Raw genomic sequence first — 15,272 nt, 5'->3', positions numbered from 1 at the left:
TGAATCAAAATTACTTAATAACCGTATTCGAAAACAAGTACACAAACAAAATTGAATGATTAGAAATTCACTCAAAAATAAACCGAAATTATATCTAAAATAAAACCAAAAATTAAATTCCGAATGAACTGAATTACTTAATGATGACAATACACAAACAAACTTGTTTCAAAACAAGCATAGACCAAGTCAATTTTGAACAAAAATACATCCAAATCAATTTTGGATTAGACAATGTTATCAATATGGCAAAAATTTTATTATAACAATAACAAAAAACGACGATAACGATAATGATAATGACGATCCGTATTAGAAGAAGACAATGACGATAACGATAATGATGATGATGATGATGATGATGATGATGATGATGATGATGATGGAGGAGAATGATAAAAAGGAAGGAGGAGAAGAAATTTCAATAAGAAAAGAAGGAGGAAGAAGAAGAGGTGCTATTGGTGACGATGGTAACAAAATTGAAAAATAATGAAAAAAGAGGAGAAGAAGAAGAAGGTGTAACATCGTGGGTGAAGAAGAATGTGCGTGTGTGAATTTGAAAGAAGAAAAAGAAGAAGATGAATCTAAAAAACTTGGTTGGACTTGGTTAGTTAAATTACTTGGATGTGGAGTTTTATTGTTTTTTTTTTAAACAGGAATGCGAGATGGGAAGAGGCCTGCTACGTTCTCTTGAATACTCATTACTATACCTAACTAACAATAGAGATCCAATTTGAGCCGATTTGAGAGGGGATATGTGAACTTCATCTGCATTGAGCCTTTAAAGTAATGAACCTAAGTCAGATTTAGGATCCTAACAACGAGCCTAGGTTGATCTTGCTTGTATTGAGGTCTTACTAGGTCCAAGTATATGTTGGATTAGTATCTTGAGTCATTGTTATAACAAATACTAGACTATTTAATATTATAACATTTAGTATATTTAAAAGTTGGATATGTTAAAAAAAAATCTAAATTAAAAAAATTAATTATCTTTTTTTTTAGTTTTAAATATCATGTACTAACGTAATGAAAAATTGAAAATAATAATAATCGCTCACATAATTAAAATAGATAATTCTAATATATACATGACACAACATATATCAAGGATTATTATATATGATAAATATTTTTTTCTTTTTTATAACGACTATTTATATAATTTATTGCATAATTTTTTCATCTTAATATTTAATTAATTTAAAATATAAGATATTATTTAACATACAAAATAAATAACTTAAGTAATTATTTAAGACAATAAGTATAATAGTGCAAATATCTACTTACTTATTAGTAGTGAAAAAAATATATAAATAGTATAAATTGGTATTTTTTTAGTATAAAAGTAATAATAAAGGTTATTAATTAATAATAAAAAATAAAATCACTATTTTCACATACTATAAAGTTTATGAAAAAATTTTGAACAATAAATCAATCCTCAATAAATTATACATTAGTCGTGTTAAGAAAATAAAATTAATTCATCATATATTATTATTACGTACTAATATAATATATATTATTTATTATTAAGTTTATAATTTATTCTCAATTTTTGATAACTAAAATTTAAATGATTGAAATTATTAAATGCTAAATATTTTGCACCTAACCAATTTTATTTTTATTATTGAAATTAATAAAGGATGAGTTGTTAATTAATTTTAATTTTAAATTTAAATTTAAATAAGAAAATAAAAAATTTAAAATTTTATTTTACTAACCAAAATTTATTTTAAAATAAGAAATTACTTTGTATATCATATTGTAGGATAGTGTAGTCATTTGCTATTCTTTAATGATAAATATTATCAAATAAAATAGTGTAAGAAATTAGAAAAAAATGTATTTACCAATTTAAAAAATATTAATTTATTTTTTAATAAAATAAATTATATATTGAATAACAAAGGTTGTTATTGATTTTTTTTTACACTAACTAATATTCAACGATGGTATTTCAATACAATGTGTTACCAAGAAATATTAACTAATATAATAACTTTTGTAATGATATAAATATATAAATTTTAAAATTTAAAAATCATGTCGTAAAATATGAAGTTTTAACAAGTAACAATATTTTTTTTCAAAGGTAATGTGATATTTATTTATTAAAATAAAATAACAAGAGTTATGGGTCCACCTTGGAACCATACAACAATGTAATAAAGGGAATTCCAAGTAATTAGCATTTCTTTAACTAAAGCATGACTAAACACACGACTAAACACATATTAAGTCTCATTTCTCTTCTGCAGCTCCTCTATGAATTCATGCGCTGAAGTGATAATCGAATCTGGTGAAGTACTTTTGTTTTAAAAAACAAAAAGATTTTTCGCGATCCAAATTTTTCATAGAATAACTGCTGTCAGTGCTGAGTTTTTTCTCCAATGGTGTTTTCGTCTTGCTCCTTCCATGAACCAGCTCCATCGTTTCCAAAATTTTCCTGAACTGTTTTCTATCAGGTAAGCTCCTAACTCTAATTTCTGCCAAACTTCTTGTGACCTTGGACAATCAATTAAGCAGTGATTTACATTTCCCCCCAAATTGTTGCACCTATGACAGATTTCTGGGACTGTTGGTATCCTTTCGTGAAGTCGAGTATGAATTGGGATGCCGTCATGAAGGGCTTTCCACAGGAATACCTTAATCTTCGGCGGACATTAAAGTTCCCACAACGAATTCCAGAGTCTCTTTTTCTTGCACAAATCGGGTAATTGGCTAATTGAAAAATGCACCATTTGAAAAGCTGTATTATAGCCGGAAGCCACCGTGAACCTCCTGTCCCTCTCATTTTTTCAAGTAATCCGATCTTCTCCATCTTCCATAATAGCAGTTTGTAAGATTTCTTATGCAATTTTTGGATTGAAATTATTTTTGATTATATCCTCCTTCCACTGTCTATTATGAATGAGTTGATTAGCCCAAATCAAATTTGAATCTGTAGCTATTTGCTGTTATTCGGATATTGACTTCACATTTTTAAGCCACCAATCCTCCATATTTATAATCTGACTGCCTCGTCCCACTTGCCAACGAGCACCTTGTTTGATAATTTTCCTTTTTCTAGTAGGCTTCTCTAGGTCCAAGAAGGATTCCGCCCTGTATCAGCTCGTAGGAAAGGAGAAAATTTAAAATATTTACTTCTGTAAATTTTACTAATTAGAGAATTAGGTTTCGTGATGATTCTCCAGCCTTGTTTAGCCAACATGACTAGATTAAAGGTTTTCAAGTCTTTAAAACCTAAGCCTCCATACTTTTTTTCTCTGCAAATTATATCCCATCTGATCCATTGTAATATTCTTTCCAACTCCCTTTGCCCTCACCATAAATTTATTATCTTTCTCTGAATCTCGTCTAGTAGTGTGTTCGGGAGCTTAAAACAGCTCAAAGTGTAGATCGGAACAGCCATAGCTACTGTTTTAATTAAAACCTCTCTTCCACTTACCGACAATAATGATTGCTTCCAAGCCTGTAGTTTCTTATCAACTTTCTCCTTTATAAAGTTTAAGGTATGAGTTTTTGACCTATTAATCACTGCTGGCAGTCCCAAATACTTATTTTGTCTGCCTACATGTGAAATCTGAAGTAGATGAGACAAGAATTTTTTGTTTGAACTAGGGATGTTCTTGCTATAGAAAATAGATGACTTAAAGAAATTAATTGTCTGTCCACTAATATCACCATAGCACTCCAGTATCTCCATCAGCTTGTTGCATTCTACCTCGTTTGCCTTGCAAAAGAGAATGGAATCATATGCAAAGGATAAGTGGCTGACTATAGGGCATCTGCCGTTGAGTATTAAACCTAAGATTTCTCTCATCTGTTCTTCTCTGTGGAGTAGATGGAAAAGTCATTCTGCACAAAGTAGAAAAAGGTAGAGGGAGAGGAGATCACCTTGTCACAATCCCCTACATGGTTTGAAAAAATCATATGGTTGTCCATTCATAGTAATAGAATAGGACACCGTGGTAACACACTCCTTAATCCAATCCACCCATTTATTGCAAAAACCAAGCTTCTTCATAATCTCCCAAACAAAAGATCATTCAACTCTGTTATAAGCCTTACTCATTTCGAGTTTTACTGCCATCTCATAGTCTCCATAATTTTTATTTTTTAGAAAATGCATAAATTCATGGGCAATTAGGATGTTATCACTAATCAGTCGCCCTTTAATAAAGGCACTCTGATTATTACTAATAATTTTATCCAACATACCTTGCATTCTATGAACAAGAATCTTAGAAATAATCTTGTAAAAAATACTTCTAAGGCTAATCGGACGAATCTGAGTCATGGATTCTGTATTTGACACTTTTGGGATTAGACCATGAATATGATTCATTACTCACAGCATCCTTACCCCTACGAAGAAACTCTTTATGGCAGCATTTAGATCCTCTTTAATTATCCCCTAGAAGTGTTGGTAAAATTGAGCAGTGAATCCGTCATCACCTGGGACAGAGAATACATTGATAGAAAATGTTGCTTTTTGTATTTCTTATTCTATTACTCGTCTAGTGAGTTTTCGATATGTTTCTTCATCCACCTTAGCAGGGACGGACCCAAGCATACAAATGAGGGGGCACTTGCCCCCATGATTTTTTAATTTTTGTTTTAAAAGATATAGTTATATATAATATGCCCTCACTTCAAATTTTAAATGACCCCACTACAAATAAAATAAATTCAATTAGCTAAAGTTTTAAATTTATTTTTTTATTTTTTTTTATCATTTTGACTATTATTTAACCTAATCAAATTTAATTATTGTACCGTCAGTTCTTTATTTTCTTAAACGCTCTTCTTATTTTTATATTTTCAACCTTCTTTTTCTATTCCTTGTCTAATGGTCATCTTCTCTTCATCAAAAAGTAAATTTTAAATTTTCCAATTTTTTTATATAGCTCTCCATGACTCTATGTATCTTTTAATTTCATTATTTTTCTTTTTGATATTTTTAATTGCATTTTTTAATTCAAACAATTATAGTTTAGGTATCAATCTAATATTTTATTTTTTTCGTGACTTTATATATTTTATTTTATTCTCGATTTATTCATCCTTATTACTTATTTTTTATCTTTTGTTCTAATATATGTACCTATGTTGCATATAAAATTTTAAAATAAACTGATTAATTTACTAATTAGAATATATTTTTTTTTTAAAATAATGATAAAAATATTTAAATAATATATAATTAAACAGATACATAAAATATTTTATCTAATTTTATATCAAAATTAAATTAAAAAATATATAACAAATTTAATTATTTTAAAAAATAAAAAATTATAAAAATTATGTTTTATTATTTTATAAAATACTTTTCATATAAAGATTTAATTTTTCTATTTATATAATTCTAATTTCAATTATAAATACTAATGTATTATTATGCGCTAATATGCCAGTTAATTCAGTCTTTATTATTAAATGTGTATAAAAAGATTAGTTAGGATAATAAGTTATCTATAATTTAATTAAAAAATTTTAATTTTAAATTTTAGAAATAAAAAAATATTTTTTATAAATTATATATAATAAATAGTATTTTAAGAATAAAAGTGTTTGCTAACTCTTTTTAATTTTTATATCTCCATATAATTAATAATATTTAACAAAATTTATTTAATATATATATATATATATATTTGCTCCCACTCCTAAAATTTGCTGGGTCCGTCACTGCACCTTAGCCTCCAAGTCCTCTAGTTCTCCCGTGGATAGTCTGAGGTTTGAAGATGTAACAAGTAACAATGTTGATAATATTGTTTTGACTTCAAGAATGAATACGATACCAACAACTAAAATTGTCCCAAATAAATTATAACAAAGACAAAACCTTATAAGCATTGCTATTAATGACAAATTGTTCTATTTTAGAGATAAATATAATTTTTTCTACGAATTTCTTAACTCGGCAAGCCAATGACTAATGTACTACGTATTGATACTTTATTTATTAAAGATCTATCGCTAACTAATGAATTGTTAGACATATAAAACAAAATTTAAACATTAAATATTTACTTAAGTGGACAAATATGACTATTCAATCAATCTAAATTTATTAAAATAAATATTAATTATTTTTAATATTTTTAAATTATAAAATATTTATAATAATAACTATTATATATATTTTTCATTTAATTTTTTAATAAAAAATTTTATATAATTTTATATATTATCCCATGAAAATATACATTAATAATAACTAATAACTAATATGTGATCATTAATTTATGATACAATTTAAATGAATTAAAAATTAAAAAACTAAATTGAGTTAGAAATCAGGCCATCAGTATTAACTCAACTAACATGTGGTCGTTAATTTAAGACGGAGAGAGTATTTGACGTTGATCCTACGCTATCAATATGGAGCACGCGAATCCGGAAAACCGAACATTCTAGAAAACCTAGCCTTCTATAATTTCCCCCAATTTCCATTTCTCCTCTTTCTCCCTCTCTTGATTTCCCAATCAACGCAACAAACCAAACCCTTACCAAAATTTTCAATCCTTTCTTTTGCTTTCCCCTTCAGGTTTTTCTCTTCTTCTTCGCTTCTATCATATTCGTGCCTCTTCAGTTTTTCGTTTACAATTTCAACTTATTCTATTTAGGGTTTTTTGTCGCAGTTTTTTAAGCATGGCATCGAAACGCATCTTGAAGGAGCTCAAAGATTTGCAGAAGGACCCGCCTACATCATGCAGCGCTGGTAACCCACCTTGATCCCCTTTCAATTTGATATCTTAGCATATTAAGGAAATTGTTTAATTTTTAGGACCGTAACAGTTAATTGATTTTTGGTTATTCAACCCCTCTCGTTTAATGTTTTCATAGCTGAAGGGATCTAATTTTTGGGGGGTTAATTATTTCCATGTTGATTCTATTGTTTTTATTATCTAGGTATGTTAAAGATTCAGCCCCTGTTGCCTGTTATGTTCTAGTTAAGAAGGAAGAAAGAAGAATTATAGAGCAAAATTCAAAATCAAACCCAATATTTTTATTGTGTTTATTTTATTATTTTATTTGTTGGGGTTTTTTTTTTTTTTTTGGGGGGGGGGGGGGGGGAGGTGGATATGGAGCTGACTAGTATGTGAGGCTTGAGGCTTCATGATTTTTCCCATCTGTTGTTTCTGAGCTAGCTGTTCATGAAGTTTGGTAAAAAATGTTAGTTTCTGTTCTCTATTAGGTCCTGTGGCTGAGGACATGTTTCACTGGCAAGCAACAATCATGGGACCAGCTGATAGCCCATATACCGGCGGTGTTTTCCTTGTTTCGATTCATTTTCCTCCGGACTATCCATTCAAGCCACCAAAGGTAATCTATCATGTACTTTGTTGCCTGCATTCGTAGCTTTTAGGTTGGTGCTTCTCACGATGACATGTTGCTTCTTTGGTGGTTGCTCATATTTCTTGCCGCAAGTTTGCAAACCAGTTTTGGCCTGCTTGAACTTGCACTTACACTTGCATCAATGTTTATCATTTTACATTTGCATTACATAAAATGCGTTTGTGTAAGGAGATTCTGGACAAAGCTCAAGTGGAATTATGGCTTGCTCGTCAGCCTCCCACCCTCCTGAAATCTCCTATTGTAGCACAGGTTCAATGGAGGGATTCTTTGGTCATTTGTTATTGAATCAATTGGCTTTATTAAAAATTTTCCAGAGAGTTTACTACTTGTTATGCTTGTTTTTATTATCATTGTATGTTATGATTGTTGGATTTTTCATAAATGGTTTGCATAAGGCACCTAGTGTCATGTGTGACTTGACTTGCTGAGGCAGCTTAAGGGTGATAACCTTTTTGATAACTCTGATCCGTTGCTGATTTCACTTGTAACCGTTGCTCAGTAATTCAATTTCCATGGTTTGGTGCTTCCTAGCCATATATCTGTTAACGGGGGAGATTGATTAGTATCGGAATGTGGAGTTTGGAAAGAATATTGCGTCAGCTGTGTAGTTTATGTGTTACATAACATAACTACAGGTCTTATCTTTCGTGTTCTTGTTTTACTATCCCAGCTACCCTTTTCACTTGTTTGCACATGCACAAAAAACAGAGTAAAGATTTCAACAGTATTAAAACGAGGTGTTTCAGCTAGCAAAATTAGATGCTACAATGTAATTTGTGCTAGTTGTCCATGTGGTCATGTCTTATGTTCTATGAGATATCATATATCCTTTACTTTTATAACCGTCTAATTGTTCTCTTTTATTCTTGTGTAATCTTATTTCCTCGATTACCGAAGAATTGCCTTGTTTAATTTTCTCTAATATATGGATGTTATCTTTAAATTATATCAGGTTGCATTTAGGACCAAGGTATTCCATCCAAATATCAACAGTAATGGAAGTATATGCCTTGACATTCTTAAAGAGCAATGGAGCCCTGCACTAACAATTTCGAAGGTTTGATTTTCCTACTTACTCATCTAGTTGATCATCAATTAAATTTCATATTTTCCTGTGTGTGGTCTTTAGACATGTTTTGTCATTTCATCTTATCTTTGATTTGATCTCCTTAATACATCTAGATGTTAGTACTTGCCATACTTGGAGACAATTTTCATTAAGTAATACTGGACTACTAAATGTTATGCCAAATTTAAAAATGCAAGTCTTATGTACCTCTGTAAAATTTCTGGTCGATATTAACTTTTAAGTCTCAGTTTTCTGATTTTCTATCAATTGAAGCTTTGCTTGTTGCTAAGCTGCACTTAAAATAGACATCCATTAATCCTGACTTGAGTTATAGTTTCAGTTCCAACTTCCAACTTGATAATTCACTATGTGGTCTGCAGATACTTAATAAGAAGTGGATCTGTTCTTTTTAAAATTTTCTAAATGGAATCCTATGTGAATGAAAACACCTCATTTATCCTGAGCCTGTTTTGAATGTTGGAAAACATAAAGATTTTAGTCTTGTTCTATTTCAGGTTCTTTTGTCAATTTGCTCATTGTTGACGGATCCCAACCCTGATGATCCTCTTGTCCCTGAAATTGCGCACATGTACAAGACTGACAGGGCTAAGTATGAAGCTACTGCACGCAGCTGGACACAGAAGTATGCTATGGGATGATTATAAATACTTTTGGTTTGCTGTTTAAATTGAGCTGCGTAATCACGACTACGACTTATGTCAAACAAAATGATATTTTGAATGAATGTTCTATCTTTTCTTATCAGTGGAACTAAGCCATGGTAAGGGAATTGGTTTTTATCATTTGTGAATATTTCTTTGTGAGACAATGGTGATGGAAGTTGTAATGTATTGGCATGCAGATTTCCTTTTTTTTAATTGACCTTCTATTCTAAACCTGTGATAAAGTAATATATATATAGTTGTGAAAACTACTTATGAGTAAGCGGAGTAATTTGAGCTATTAGATTTTGTATCAATGGTAAGATCAAATTATAATGTCATGTAGTTTTAAGTGATCAAGTATATATATATTTTTTTCATCACCCTGCGTATTCGGTTCAACAATTACTCCTTTCACTCCTCACTAGTTGCATTCCTAGGAAAAAAAGGACTTACTGGTTCACAAATAATTAGATTTGGTATAATAAGCTGCACTTACTGGGATGAGAAACAATAGATTTGAGCTTAATTGGATAACAAATAGTAGATCACAAACAAAGTAAAATCAAACTTTATATAATTATTTAACGATGGTTGGTTTAATTGGTTCAATTAGTGATTTACCGGTTGAATCAGAAATTTGAAGAACTAATAGTTCGACTAGTTTGATTGTTGATTTGGTTTTGATAATTATGTGTTTGGCTGCCATATGATCATATAAATTCGTTTATCAGTAAGGACACTTTAATTCTTTCATTCTTCTTTTCTCAACATAGAAAGAGTAAGCATAACATTCAAAAGGCAAAAAAGAGAAAACACTAATACTTGAAATAGCCATTATTACATAAAATCGTTCATTGGAAAATAATTGTTCAGGTGTGTTTAAAAACATTTGTGATTTTAATTCGTTCAAGAGTTAAAATTATTTTCTAAGCTTTAGTAGTAAAAAAGAATGTAGATTTCAATTCTAATGAAAATTTATCTTCTATGTTTTAGTCTAAATCAAAAGCAGACAAAAAATGACCAGATTTCTAATTCTGTTCTCATGTATACTAAGATCATCTAACTAATTATCTTCTCCATTCAACACAAAACACAATGTGCCTCACCTCTGCTACCATCATCGTTGTATCTCACCTACCACTGCCGCCAGCATCCTTGTAATTATCATCATCATCGTCATTTGCAGTACCATAGCCATGATCACCAATACGGTTGTTTATGAGATCTTAAGAGAGAGAAAGAGAAGAAAGTAAAGATGAGAGTAAATACCCATAGTTGTTATTGAGATTCACGTAAATACCCATATTAATCTCTAAGATCCCGATTTATCATAGGCACCATATAAATCGGGATCTCAGGAATTAATATGGGTATTTGTGTGAATCTTAGGGACGACTATGGGTATTTACTCTAAAGATGATGGTGAAGAGAGATAAACTGATTTATGAATTATGACCAATCTTAATAACGATCACCTTATCATCTTAATTTGACAACTATGTATTTTCTATTACGAGTTAACAGTAAAAATGACTGAAAGACCATATTTTAAATACACAGATTAATCTCTAAGATTTTATTCCGACAGACAAATAAGTCTTCAGTTTATTTTTTGGCAAAAGTAATTACCCAAACTATTCTCCAAGAATTTTAAAACGGGTATTTTCATCCCCAAGAAAAATTAATACATAGATCAATTCTCAATATTTTTTTTTTGTTAAACATAACCGTTCCGTCTATTTTACTTTTACTATATGTTGATCTTTATTATTATTAACTTAGATTTGTGCATGTGGCGGAGGACACTAGTATATTAATACACTCTTTTCGTTAAAAAACAAATAAGGTGAATAATGATGTTTTAAAATTTAAATTAAAATATTTTCTTTTAATACAAACATATTTTTTAAAATAGAACATTTTTTGAATATATTAAATACAAAAATATTAAATAGTTTTACTTTGAATTTCTTATAAAATAATTTCTAATAATTTTATTGAATATTATTATTATTATTATTGAGTAATTATATATATTTTTTATATTTTATATTATAAATACTACATAAATAAATTTATCATTATTTTTGTCCAAAAAATTACAAAAAATTATTGTACAGTATTATTGTGTAATTAATAAATAATAATAATTTTATTTTACGTTTTTTAGAGGGAGAGCTGTTATGTCTGACAGAAAAAAACGTTGAAAATTGATCTGTATATTAGTTACGGAAAAAATATTGAAAATTGATCCGTATATTAATTTTTTTGGGACTAAAGTGTTCGCTTTAAAAATTTTTGGAGACTGATTTAGATGACTACTCTACTAAAAAATGAACTAGAGATTGATTTGTGTGTAAAAATAAAATATTAGAAATTAATCTGTGTATTAATTTTTTTGGAACTAAAAAATTTACTTTTAAAATTCTTAAGAATTGATTTGAGTAATTACTCTTTTTTTTTCTTTTGTCAAAAATTGTAATGTCTTTCATGAAAATGGTCAATTGTGAATTGGGTTTTAGTTCAAAAAAAAAAAAATTAGTTAATATATTATGTTTTTAAAATATATATTAAAATTATTATTAATAAAAATTATAAATTTTTTTAATAAATACATTAAAATTTTAAATGTTATATCCTCAATAAAAATTTTATGAGTATATATAACTTTAAGACTTGTTGGGGATTTAAACCCAAATAAAATTGGCGTGTTCCGTGTTTGGTATTTGACGTTGATCTTACGCTGTCATGGAACACGCGAATCCGAATTACCGAACGTTCTAGAAAACCTACCCTTCTCTATCATTTTCCTCATTACAAATTTCTCTTTTCCTCTCGTTTTTCCGGTAATCACCTATAAACCAAACCCTTGTCGATATTTTCAACCCTTTCTTTCGCTCTCCCTTTCAGGTTTTTTCCTTCATCTTCTTTCATTTTCTCGTTTGCAATTTTAATTTTAATTAATTAATTAATTAATTTTGTTTACTGTAGTTTTGTAGGCATGGCATCGAAACGCATCTTGAAGGAGCTCAAAGATTTGCAGAAGGACCCTCCTACGTCATGTAGCGCCGGTAATCCACCTTATGATCCCTTTTCAATTTCATACCTTAGCTATATTAAAGAAATTGAACGCTTAATTTTTTTACTTTTAGGACTCGTAATAGTTAATTGATTCTTGGTTATTCAACCCCTTTCGTTATGTTTTCATAGCCGAAGCGATCTAATTTTTAGAGGGTTATTGTTTTCTGTATCTAGGTATTGTGGTTAAGAGGGAAGAATTCTATAGCAAAAATACAAATAAGAGTCAATTTTTTATGATATAGTGATTGGAGTTGGCTCCTATGTGAGGCTTCAAGGGTTTTTCCCAATTTTCGCCATTGAAGTCTGTATTCATCTCTTGGATTTTAGTTATCTGTTTTATGAAGTTTGCTAGCTCTGTGCTATATTAGGTCCTGTGGCTGAGGACATGTTTCACTGGCAAGCAACAATCATGGGACCAGCTGATAGCCCGTATACGGGTGGTGTATTCCTTGTTTCGATTCATTTTCCTCCGGACTATCCATTCAAGCCGCCGAAGGTAATCTATCATGTATTTTGTTCCTTGCATTGGTAATTTTTAGTCGGTGTTACGTACGATGAAATAATGTTGCTTCCTTGGTGGTTGTTCCAAGGTTATTAATAATGGATAGCAGTCAAAATTCCCACTGCACAATAGTGCTATTGCGCGAAATAGCAAATATTTAACAACCTTTAGGGGAGATCAAGGTATCAATAGTGGATCATGGCTTGTTGCTCGTTGCATTTTGCTAAATTTCCACTATGCAATAGCGCTATGGCCCCGATATACCAGATATTTGACAACCTTGGGTTGTTCGTATTGCCTGTTGCAAGTTTGCAACTAGTCTTTCGTTCAGCTTGGCCTGCTTGAACTGCTTGACCTTGCACTTGTATTTATGTTTATCATTTTACATTTGTATTACACAAGATGTATTTGTGTAAGAGGAATAGAGGATTGCAAAGAGTTCAAGTCAGGTGATGTCTTGGCAGTTAGCGTCCGCCACAGGTTCAATCGAGATTTTTGGTCATTTGGTACGGAATCGAATGGCTGGATCAAAATGTAGCCAAAGTGTTTGCTGCTCATTCTGCTTGTCTTATTATCAATGTATGCTATGATTTTGTTGGATTCTTCATAAAAGGTTTGCATATGGCACCTATTGCCATGTGACTTTCAAGACTGGAAACATGCCTTGCTTGCTGAGGTGGCTTAAGCGCGAGTACCTTTTGATAACACTGTTTTCTGACTTGTAACTGTCTTTCAGTGATTTGCTTCCTCTGGTTCAATGCTTCCTAGCCATCTGTCTGTTAACAGGGAAGATTGAATAGCATCGGACTGTGGAGTTTGAAAAGAATATTTTGTCAGTTGTGTAGCTTATGTAATAGTGTAGCATAACTAAGGCTCTTTTCGTTTATGAGTTCTTGTTTCACCATCCCAGCCACCCTTTTCACTTGTGTGCATATGCACAAAAAACCAATGAGTAAAGATTACAACAGTATTAGAAAGAAAGATGTGTTGCAGACCTGCAGCTAGATGCTTAGATGTAACTGTTGATAGGTTTCGATATGGTCATGTATTATGTTCTATGAATATCAGTCATATATCCTTTACTTTTGTATCCATCCTATTGTGGTCTTTTATTCTTGTGCAATCTTTATGTGCTCTATTACTGGAGAATTTCCTAGTTTAATTTTCTCTAATATATGGATGTTATGTGGCTTTTTAAATTTTATCAGGTTGCATTTAGGACCAAGGTATTCCACCCAAATATCAATAGTAATGGAAGTATATGCCTTGACATTCTTAAAGAGCAATGGAGCCCTGCACTAACGATTTCCAAGGTTCGATTTTCTTGCTTACTTATCTAGCTGATTGCCGCCAGATGGAATTTCGTATTTTCCGGTGTGTGGTCTTTAGATATATTTTGGCATTTCATCTTGGAGACAGTTCTCATTAGGTAATGCTGGACTAATAAATGTTATCTGGAAATATAAGATTGCATGTCTTGTGTACTTCTCTATGAGTAATCTGGTCTATGTTGACCTTTTTAGTGTCATACTAATTTTATATCATTTAAGTTTTGTTTGTTGCCAAGCTGCACTTAAGATAAACAACCATTAATCCCAACTTAAGCTATAGTTCTAATGCAAACTTGATAATTCACTATGTGCTCAGCCTAAAACATAAATTGTTGAAAGTAACAACCGGAACTGACGAACTGTTCTTACATTTTTTGAATGGAGCTGTATGTGATGTAGACGCCTCACCAATGCTGTTCCTGTTTTGAATGTTGGGGAACATAAGTTCTTGTCTTGTGCTATTTCAGGTTCTTTTGTCAATTTGCTCCTTGTTGACGGATCCCAACCCGGATGATCCTCTTGTGCCTGAAATTGCGCACATGTACAAGACTGACAGGGCTAAGTATGAAGCCACCGCACGCAGCTGGACACAGAAGTATGCCATGGGATGATTATAAATACTCTTGCTTTGCTGTTTAATGCAGCCGCGTAATCACGAATTATGTCAAAACAAAATGATATTTTGAATGAATGTTCTATCTTCTCTTATCAGTGGAACTAAGCCATGGTAAGGGAATTGGTTGGTTATCATTTGTGAATATTTCTTTGTAAGACGATGGTGATGGAAGTTGTAATGTATTCGTTTGCAGACATCCTTTTCTGTTGACCTCTCCCAAACCTGTGATAAAGTAATATAGCTGTTAAAATTTAAAACTAGTTTTATGAGTAAGTGGAGTAATGATTTTGCATCAATGGTTAAGATTAAGATATAATGTCATGTAGTTTTATCATGTGATCAAATGACTTTTTTAAAAATTACCATGCAAGTTTTGCTTCAACAATTCAGGTTACCCCTCCTACTCTTCTCATTTAGATGCGTTCCTCGGAAAAGAAAAACATACTGGGATCACAAAGATTTGGCTTAATAAGCTGCAACTCTATTATTTGGTAAGAATTATGTAGAGAATATTTAAACCTTATAAAAAAATGCTTGAAAAAATTGTGTCTATAATGTTCAAACCATGATTTAAAAGTGTATTATGTGACCGTGATGCCTCATGTATCCTTGGATTTTCTTTATTATT

At 30.7% G+C, this 15,272-nt stretch overlaps 2 protein-coding genes across 2 annotated transcripts; both read left to right on the top strand.

Annotated features, from left to right (window-relative positions):
- The first annotated feature begins 6,398 nt into the window (after positions 1–6,398).
- LOC130966108 (ubiquitin-conjugating enzyme E2-17 kDa) lies at positions 6,399–9,412 on the top strand. Its single transcript, XM_057890876.1, has 4 exons — positions 6,399–6,742; positions 7,220–7,347; positions 8,333–8,437; positions 8,965–9,412. Exons 1-4 carry the CDS (start codon positions 6,673–6,675, stop codon positions 9,106–9,108), a joined length of 447 nt encoding a protein of 148 aa, XP_057746859.1. The 5' UTR covers positions 6,399–6,672; the 3' UTR covers positions 9,109–9,412.
- A 2,401-nt stretch (positions 9,413–11,813) lies between these two features.
- LOC130966116 (ubiquitin-conjugating enzyme E2-17 kDa) lies at positions 11,814–14,840 on the top strand. Its single transcript, XM_057890887.1, has 5 exons — positions 11,814–12,024; positions 12,106–12,185; positions 12,564–12,691; positions 13,906–14,010; positions 14,496–14,840. The coding sequence occupies exons 2-5, from the start codon at positions 12,116–12,118 to the stop codon at positions 14,637–14,639; spliced, it is 447 nt and encodes a 148-aa protein (XP_057746870.1). The 5' UTR covers positions 11,814–12,024; positions 12,106–12,115; the 3' UTR covers positions 14,640–14,840.
- The last annotated feature ends 432 nt before the right edge of the window (positions 14,841–15,272 follow it).

Source organism: Arachis stenosperma, chromosome 1, assembly GCF_014773155.1.
Source record: "Arachis stenosperma cultivar V10309 chromosome 1, arast.V10309.gnm1.PFL2, whole genome shotgun sequence".
Classification (NCBI taxonomy): Eukaryota; Viridiplantae; Streptophyta; class Magnoliopsida; order Fabales; family Fabaceae; genus Arachis; species Arachis stenosperma.
This window is presented reverse-complemented; position numbering and strand designations above follow the sequence as displayed.

Excerpts from the sequence above, each read along its gene's own strand:
- LOC130966116 (XM_057890887.1), top strand. The coding sequence starts at position 12,116 with ATGGCATCGAAACGCATCTTGAAGGAGCTCAAAGATTTGCAGAAGGAC. Across the intron at positions 12,692-13,905 it reads ATCCATTCAAGCCGCCGAAG|GTTGCATTTAGGACCAAGGT; the intron begins GTAATCTATCAT and ends AAATTTTATCAG. Across the intron at positions 14,011-14,495 it reads CTGCACTAACGATTTCCAAG|GTTCTTTTGTCAATTTGCTC; the intron begins GTTCGATTTTCT and ends GTGCTATTTCAG.
- LOC130966108 (XM_057890876.1), top strand. The coding sequence starts at position 6,673 with ATGGCATCGAAACGCATCTTGAAGGAGCTCAAAGATTTGCAGAAGGAC. Across the intron at positions 6,743-7,219 it reads GCCTACATCATGCAGCGCTG|GTCCTGTGGCTGAGGACATG; the intron begins GTAACCCACCTT and ends GTTCTCTATTAG. Across the intron at positions 7,348-8,332 it reads ATCCATTCAAGCCACCAAAG|GTTGCATTTAGGACCAAGGT; the intron begins GTAATCTATCAT and ends AAATTATATCAG.